Source organism: Esox lucius, chromosome 3 (assembly GCF_011004845.1).
Source record: "Esox lucius isolate fEsoLuc1 chromosome 3, fEsoLuc1.pri, whole genome shotgun sequence".
NCBI lineage: Eukaryota > Metazoa > Chordata > Actinopteri > Esociformes > Esocidae > Esox > Esox lucius.
This window is the reverse complement of record NC_047571.1, coordinates 9,277,877-9,287,692: the sequence shown is the minus strand read 5'-3', so window position 1 is coordinate 9,287,692 and position 9,816 is coordinate 9,277,877. Positions and strand designations below refer to the sequence as shown.

The 9,816-nt window shown below is 38.4% G+C and overlaps 1 gene segment (V, D, J or C); it reads right to left on the bottom strand.

Annotated features, from left to right (window-relative positions):
* Window positions 1-8,962: 8,962 nt before the first annotated feature.
* On the bottom strand, window positions 8,963-9,607 carry LOC105008672. The segment is given in 2 exon segments: window positions 8,963-9,335; window positions 9,562-9,607. Coding segments are annotated over 2 exon segments (396 nt in total).
* Between the last annotated feature and the right edge of the window lie 209 nt (window positions 9,608-9,816).

Here is a 9,816-nt window from a genome sequence, read left to right as displayed (position 1 = left end):
ATATGTGCTGTAGTATGTGTAACCAGACCTTGGGTAACAAAAAAGGTCAGGTAACAATGTTAGCTTTTCTGAAACATTCAAAAATGGAGAAAGAAATTATTCTGTGGAGTGCCCTCGTCAGTCTAACAAATCACAAGTTTGTTAGGTGGGGCTTTACGTGTTCAACTTCCGGACTACGGAATTGTCATGCGAAGTTGGACACACGTCTGTGTGTAACCATTCAAACTGTAGTGATTCAAAGAATGCAGAAGTTGCAGTTTGTCGCTAAAGATTTTCTGAAGCTTTGCCCAGGCTGGCTGATTCTTATTTAACCCCTGAATATTACTATCAATTACTAGTTTAACCCACCAGTGTGATCAATCTAGAGTGGTCCCTGGAGCGTACGATCACACCGGTGTGATTAGAACGTCATGTTTAGAACGCACCATTAGCATACCTAGCTACAAGTAACGTAACAATGGCTGGTAAAACCGCGCTATTATTTACTCACATTTAGCTCAAACAGTGTTTATAACTTTATTTCCTGATTGTAATTGTTTCAAGACCATACTATGATATTAACCAGGTAGAAAGCATTCAAATCGGGACAAGAAGTGTTACTTACGTACCAACAGACGGCCAACACTAATGCACAAAAACGAATTATATTAGCGACTACTACCGATCAAAACCATTGCAAAAACTTTCTAGAAGTTACGTTCCCCGCTGTATGCATTTTATATAGTTTATTCATTTTCACTGCACTGAATAACTGGTCACGATTTGTTAGCTAGCGGGCAGCTGACGTTTGCTAGCGGTTAGCTGACGTTTTCTAGCTAGCTACAGTAATAAATCAACCAACTTTTGCAGCTCTTAGAATTCGAGTCAACGACAGAAGCTTGCAATGCAATGGATGTAGTGTTCCTTACCTAGCAAGGTGACTGTTCAAATGCTGGCGTGAGTTCAAATGCTGCAGAGTACTGAAGTCACGTGCAAAAAAACTCACGCTGGGGGGTTGGTAAGGAATATTTGAAACTCACGCGTGAAAAGGTTAAGGTTCATCCCAATCCCTGGGTTTTGGCAGACATAAAGATTGAAATATTTCAATGTTTGGTTGAATGAATTCCCTTTATAAGATATTTTTGTAGACTTTATTTAGAATAACTGGTGCATGTTCATTCTGCTTGATGTCACTGTCAAATAATAGAAAGAACTAAAGTAGAAAGACTATATCAGGTTAATATGTTTTTGTACAGCATTTCTGTGTTTCCTGTCACTGTGGTCTGCAGAGCACAGTAGTACAGAGCAGAGTCTGTCACTTCAGCAGAGGAGATCTCCAAATCCACACGGGTCATCTCTTTGTTCAGTTTAGCAGAGAAGCGAGGGTCAAGAAAACCATCTTTCACCACATCCCCAGTAAAGAGCTGGATGACCAGAAGATATTGAGGAGCTGATCCTGGAGACTGTTTATACCACAGTAACATGTCTTCTGAGGAGTATTTGCAGGAATGTTGAACCTTACACCTACATCTGCGTACACTTGAAGTTGGTTTGGCTCAAATGTCTGCTCATAACTTCCTCCTGCAAATGTGATCATTACATTACATTATCATCACATGTTACTTTTGTAATAAAAAAATAATAATACAATACTTACTTTCGGGAGGATAATATAACTTACCTATCCCTGAGAAGAAAATTATTGAAGAGATGAAAAACATGGCTGGAGATTAGGAGTAAAACTGATTGAATAATAGCTCATTAAATGGAGCTGAATACTACAAACAAAAGTCAGCTGCATGGTTTTCAGTTGATCGGTTCTGTTCCTTAGCTAACATGCTCCTCCCCAAAGTACAGTTGTTCTGAAGACAATCGGACTCTCCTCTGTGAAATTGTATCTCATTCCCTCCTCTTGTTTGTAAATGCTGTTTCGGCAATAGAAACTATTCTACTGTCCCATAAATCCATATCTAAGTATTCTTTGTTGTTGTTGTAAACAGTGTCATTGCAGACAAAGACATGCAGTAAATATTTCAGAATGTGTTAATGATGTATTATGAGTTGGGGTGGAGTATATGTTATAGCCTGTGGTATCCCTTGGGTCAAGCAAACACATGCAAAATGAATCTGTTTACTTCACATAAATTCATACCCCTTAAGACGGTACTGTATATCTTCTCTGCATTGCATTATTCAGTTACAATATTAAATATGCTTCTGCATTTCAATATAGTTACATAACGCAGTTCATACTGTGATTTAACTTCTATACACAATTATTTTATTTAAGAAAAATTCCACCAAATGAGAAACTGCAATTTACTATGGCTCATTTTCAGATTTTCTTTGCCATATCACCAAAAACATTGTTTTTAAATATTTTTAGCTACTTCTCATCACTTGAAGGTTTTCTAAATACTGTAACAACTTTCTTTGTCATGCCCAGTGCCCCTGCAACGGACCTGTTTCACACAACCCCTACACCAAATCACGACCCGGCAACACAGGGTTGCAATCCAGTCTCACTATGATGTTTGTAACAACAAATAAACACAATGTTCTCTGTTGTCTCAATTTTCAACATAAATACACATAAATAATTTCACAGTAGGAATGAAAGCTCAGCCCAGTATAGTATATTCAATTGATTCTTTCAGTTGGTGTATCCAGAATGCCAATTATACAATGACAATCTGGGGGGTCAACTTTTCTGCCTAGGGTGTAAAGGGAACCCAGTACAGCGTAGCCACGTGCTTCAGTGTACTGAAATCTTACAATCCTTACAGTCTCGTGCTTGTATAACTATGTCTGCAGTCTGTAAATGATGATAAATCCAATCAATTTCTCCAGCTCATGGGGGCTGTACCACACAACAATGTTTGTAGTCAGGGGTCACCAACAAAGTATCCTAGAGAAAAACTGGCAGCAAGACCCGAAAAAAAAAAACCTACTACAACAGGTGAACCGAAACTTTGAAGACTTATTAATTCATTAAAAATAAGGTTGGCGATACACAAACATTTTGACTCTATGGCAGTATAATACTGTAATATCCTCTGCCATAAAGGTGACATTTCTGTGTATCGTCATAGTTCCAGTTAACCTGCTTTAGTTGGGTGGGTTTTCATTAAAAAAACAAAAAAACAGGCAAGCCTAGTTCAGTCGGCCCGCAATAGAAAGTGTTGCCATCTCCAGATTTGAACCAGGGTCGCCCACATCAAAAGGCTGTGACACACTTATGCAACCAGGTTATTGTGAGTTTTGGATTTTTTTTTTACCATCAATGTTTTTCATTGAATTGTTCACATTATAGGTCACATTAAAGGTGGAAAGGGTTCTGACATGATTTATCTTTGTCTCATTCTTTTACATCACAAGAACCTGGCATTCTAACAGGGGTGTGTAGACTTTTTATATCCACTGTAGGCATGAACAGTTCAACCATATTCTCGTGAAGGAACCATTCTGGAGGACCATTCGGTAGGAAGCCATTATCAAACATTCAACAGAAGTAGAGGGGTGAATGTCAATCAACACAAAAAAATCACATCAATCAAGGGGTTGACACAAACAGGCTATGATTTCACTTGGGGTGCATGAATTTGAAAAAGTGTGGGGCTATCAAATCAGGCAACGCATAACCCCCTGAGCACAATCTTCTGGAACAATGGCATATTTTTTTAATTATTTCTGGGCGACCGTCATTTATTTTCAAGCTCTTTTTGATGTCATCAGCCAATGATTTTGCCATTTTCAACTACAACTTTCAATTACAACTTCAGGGCTGCAGTCCCCATTTTTTTAAACCACACTGTAGTTTTCTTTAACTTTAATTGTAGAAATATTATACACAGGTCCCTTGATACTCTTCTAAACATGAGGAAGGTTTCATCACTTTAAAAGTGGTCTAAAAGGACAGGCTTCTCCTGTGTTATTTCATGGAATAAAGCACATATCTTTCATTGTCAGCGTAAGTCTTACGTGTCCTCAACAACGGTTTCCATAGTCTAAACAATTAATAATGTGGGGATAATGAAATGCACATGAGCTAGACAAGACAGTGGTATGTTCTGGACAGTGATATGAGTGATACAAACAGAGTTGCATTCGGATGAAGGGAGAGACTAGCACTCCACGCCGGTGGTCAGTAGAAGAGAAAGTTGGAATGCTGAGGGGGAAGTGATGTCACAGTTGGAGTTGTTTCACATGCAGTCAGAACATGCAGGGTCTCTGTTGTCTCATAATAGTCAGTCGTAGAACAGTTTAGAAGCAGTGCTGATCTCTCATTCTCAGAGCTCTGACAACTTCAGTCTTACTGTTGATGCTTCATGTTGTTTCTAACTGTATTCAGTAACAGACCGTGGGGGGGTGTCTGTCACATCCTCTTCCGTTGCAGATCCTCCTCCTGTTCCGTTCTGGCTCAGGCGGTTGGCGTCGCCGCCCTTCTAGCTAGCATCACCGTAGCCTTCATTATCATTGATCCAACCTGGTTATAGCCCCCCCCCCCCCCCCCCCCCCATCGATTTATTTTGGGGTCTAAGGCGATTTCAGATGGATTTTACTACTTGGACATTTTGAGTTCTACATTCATTTCTGTAACAGGCATCATGAAGTTTTGCATATCCACATAATCACAACCCAGTCAGCTACAATAATAACACCTAAAAACATATTTTTGGGACACTATTTAGAGAATGCATTTGTTTGAATGGCAAAAACAAGTTTCTGTGGGGAACAGTTCTGCAATATGGTATGATAAAAAAAAAAAGTAAACATTGTGAAACGTGTTTTCAATCACTTATTTTGAAAGTTCCATGCCTTTAGTAACATAGTAACATATAAATGGATTTTAGGCTGGAAAAAAATGAATAAAATAAAAAGAACTATGTGAAATATTTGGGTTCCACCCAAAAAATCAGTTACACCTTTGATGGAAATCAAACATGATTTCAAAAGTATGATAAGACAATTAGTGGACCCTTTTTGTCTATTTGTACACAAAATACCCACCAGCTGGCAGCAGAGGACTGCTAGTGAGGTTTTAGTTACGTCTCGTAATGAAAACAACAAGATAAGAGACCACAATCTTTTCAAAAAAATCATAAACATCCCTCTAGTATGTTGACAGAACAACAGTTTTACATAATTTTTATAATGCAAACGATGTAATACGGTGCAGGGCCACCGTTCCATACACCCTTAATTCCCAATACATATGAACACATCCCGGATTTGTTTCGTCACATGTCTTAATCATGCACACCAGATCCTTATCTACTAATTTGTATGTGTTTAAATGTTTCCCCTCTGCTCCCCACAGTGTGGATCATTGTTGTTGTTTAATGTAAGTACCTTATATCTTTGCTTGCTTTCGGTTTGCTGCTGAAGTCAGCCTTTTCTTTAGTTGTTTTGTGCTCAGTGTTACTTTTGTTTAAATTAAAAGATCAACACCGACTACCTCTGCCTGCACCTGGTTCCTTGCACCCGCAACACTGCACCAATCATTACAGGTGCTAAATATAGCTAAATAGCAAACTACTTACCATCTTATCCAGATGAGTCACGTCGCGCTAGCGTGTCCGAGCCAAAATGGTCATTTGCCTTACCTGGTCCTGGACAAATTCCATTCCTCAGCTTCTTGGTTATGTTCAAAAATATATTCTAAAACGTTTTTCTTTGTAAATATGTTGCTGTCTTGAAGAAAACCCAATGATCCTTAGCAATGTAAGCTATGACTAGCCCTTGCACAATGGCCTCCCCAAATTACCACCTCCCCCTTCCCAGCATTCCTGCTTTCCACTGGTCTTGTTTCAAGACGATATGCCGTAGAAGCGATCACGATTCGATGTAAAAAAAGAGGATAGGGTAAAGGAACCATTACATGCAATGCGTAATGTTATCAAGATTTGGTCCAACTTTGCGTTTCACTCTCTCAGGCTGTGATACCCATGGGATTGCAAACGCTTCACTAAGATGTCTAGATATTCTTAAAAGAAAACGATACTCTTCTAGCCATTATAGTTTTTAATATATTGGCAAATTAGTTACCTCCGCGTCGACGCATACATCGACTCGGAAAGGTTTTAAGTCCCGACTCTCGTTTCGTTTGATTCTCGTTGGGTTTTGAATAAAACATCCATATTTCCTGCAACTGATACGGACATCCATATTTCCTGCAACTGATACGGACATCCATTTTTCCTGCAACTGATACGGACATCCATATTTCCTACAACTGGCTCTGCTTCCCTTCCTGGAAGTTGACAGTGTCTGTCTGAATGGAATTTCTGTATCTCCTCATTCAGGAGTATGTGCTTTATAAGGTTGCCTCCATCAGGTTGACTCCATCAGCACCAAGTTATGGGAATTTTCTTTATAATTTTTTTGGGGGTTTAAACTGTACCTACCTTTATAGAGTTGAAGAAAATAAATATTTGTCACAGTAAATAAAGGAAGTGTGTTGGAAAATTGTTATGGAAATTTTGAACTAAGGTGCATTTGAGAAATGTCTGTCTTTCTATTGGCTGGTATGTAAATCTGTACTTTGATTGTGACACACATGTCTGTATAATATCAAAGGATTATTAGGTATTTGGGCCATGTCCTCCTGCCTTGAAGAAGGATGTATTCTTTGTCGTCCTATACATGTATGAATGAGTTACTAGTTAAAGATACCGAGAGAGGTCTGGTGTTTAAATAGGAGGCATCCTTGACCGACACGGGTGGATTAGAGGGGTACTCGTAAATCTGTATAACACTTTAATGTCTCTGTTGATTATCCAGACATTTTGTCTCCTCAGGAGTTGAGAAGGATAAGGTGGGGGGACAGACCCCTTTGGGTAAACTCTTATATGACAAGACAGATGATCTTACCACATCCCTTTTCGATGTAATAAATACGGATTGTTCATGTATGGAGTTAGAGACTCCTCAGATGATTATGTATGTAAGCGTTTGACGTGTCTCTCATATTTGCATAATGGTTAATAAAACTGTTAGAATGTGCCAAGAGAACTTTGTCTCTGTTTCTTACTCGATCGATGGAATTACCATCACAAAAATATCCTGACATGGTTTCCTAGGGAACTCATTGATATTGATAACCCAAATTGAATATAGCCCTCTCCCAAAATACACAGACAAATCTATAACCCTCTCCCACATACACACACAACCTTCAACTGGACACATCTACTACACCTCTCTACAAACACATAGTAAACAACCCTCACCTGGACAAAATCCTGAACCTTATACATACTTTCTTGTTATTTTTAGTTTTTTATGCAGTCTATTATTTTTATGCTCAGTCCACTGTTCTAACTTGGTAATAAAACTCTTTCTTATTCTGTCAGCAACATGTACGTGAGTATTTGAACTGTGCTTTTTTGGTTATGGACATCATAGACAAGCAGAAATACAGTATTCAATTTCCAATCTGTATGTGTAAGCAAAAAGAGATGTTTCCTGTTATTTGAGTGACTGTACATGTGTTTTTTGGTCTACATTAATGCATGGTGGGTGATTTATATCCTATGTGAAGGGTAGAAACATTTCAGAAACATTCTCTTTCATTTCTTCTTTGACAAGAAATATCCACCACAGAAGAGCAAGAAATAAAATAGTTCCTGGTATGTGATGTGAACACAGTACAGGTGACCTCAAAACCTCTGACATATGATATCAATTTGTGATTTGATGTTTATTTTTTATCCACACCACAACAAAGCACAGTAGTAAAGAGCTGTGTCTGACAGGGTTAGTTGTTGAATGATCAGATCAGTTGATGTACCAGATGTTGTGGATTAATATCTGTCATCAGGAATATGATTAGTAGAGCTCTCCCTTTTAGCACCTTTATACAGTATAAACTGAGGTGCCTGGTTAAGATAATGACGGTACCAGTGAAGCCATGGATAATTACTACTAATTACTTCATAATTGTAGCTCAAAGTCACAGTTTGTCCCTCTGTACTGATCATGTCAACATCTACAGGAGTAATCTGATCCCCAGTAATCCGTCCTGAAAAGAAACAAGTAATAAATAAAAATACTGTTGTGGAATGTAGGAGAATGTACATTACAGACCGGCCAGGATATAGCAAGTTTATAGGCTCTTAATGTTTTTAACAACAGGTTTTCTGTTTTTGCCCAGTGAGATTTTAGGAATCTCAGATACAGGTTTAGGACTTCCTGTCACTGTGGGCACAAGGGTGCAGCTGTACATTTGTTTACTTTGTTAATGGTAACAGTAAAGATGGAGACTTCGGGGAGTGGTGTTAATTATTGCCCCCTACTGGTGTCAAGTACAGGAAAATGTCTGAATCTGGATATGTCATGGTACCACAACAGATAGTGACTTCATACTTCCATAGGTAGTGTGTCTGGGTTTCATGTCACACTGGCCTGCAGAGTGAAATGGTACAGAGCAGAGTCTGTTATTTCAGCTGAGAAGATCTAAGATTCACAGGTTTGTTGCCTTTATCATGTGTGAGTAGATTTGGTATTACCAGTGTTAGTTATTAACTCAGAGTAATTAGGACTGTGGAGAGGATCCAGGGTGCTGGTGGTACCAGAACACTGTGTTGATTAATGAGGAGCTGTTGTATATACAGGACAGTTTAACAATATTACTCTCTGTCTAGAGTAATAAAAGATGGACAATGATTACATTTCGACATGGTACTCTAGTATTATAATGATAATATTATAATAAGAACTTAACCGTTTACATTCTGTGATTGCATTTTATGTCATATTCTTACCAAGAAGTACACTTAAATAGAACACCAACATAGTCACTGTTTCAGTCACTGAGTCCACTTCTTTTTTTAAATGATCTTCTCTAGGAACTTCCACTTTGGCTGAATCAGGTTTACTTATTGACTGTAATGTATAACATTTGGCATCTCCTATGAACTCAGAATAAATGGTGACAGTTCATTCTACTTGATGGGACTTTTGACAAATGACATATGGGTAGGATTGACTAGAGTAGGATTACTCAATTGACTTAAGGTTTTTGTACAGTGCTTCTGGTTTTCCTGTCACAGTGGGCTCCAGGGCACAGTAGTACAGAGCAGAGTCTGTCACTTCAGCAGGGGAGATCTCCAGATCCACACGGGTCTTATCTTTCAGTTTAACAGTGTGTCTGGCAGTTGTTATGGATGTATTCTGTACAAACATGCTGCCTTCGAGGATCAGAAGAAGACATTCTGGTCTAGATCCAGAGTATTGACGGTACCATTGCAGATTGTTAATGTTGCCCTTGTAGTTACAGGAGAGAGTGATGTCTGTTCCCTCAACAGCAATGACTTCTGGATTCAGCGGAGTTATTGCCTGTTCAATACTATCACCTACAACAGTACAAGTAATGCCATTATTCATAATAGTTTATTTCAAAATGTTTGATTCCAAATTCAGTTTAATGGTAAAGGAAAAAGGACTGCATACAATGCTCTCATAATATAATGATAGGAGTATATACATGTAAACCTGATTATTTATACCATAAATAATTTAATGTCTTTAATTTAATGTTGCACATTTATTATTTATCAAACAGAGTATTTCAACACTCACCGACAAACACAAAGAGAAGCAGCTGTATAACCAGCAACATCCTGATGAAGACTAGAGACCAACTGAACGAGAAGTGAGAGAGCTGAACAGATGCTCTGTAAATATATGTGGTTTTACGTGTCCTACAGCAGGGTTGGCTAAGAGAGCCCCCTTGTGATACCTGAATATATGAGTATTCTTCCATGGTTTATTTTTACAATTCCTTTTGGACTCCTTATTAAATTTTTCGCTTACTTTTTCTGCAAATGTCTAAAA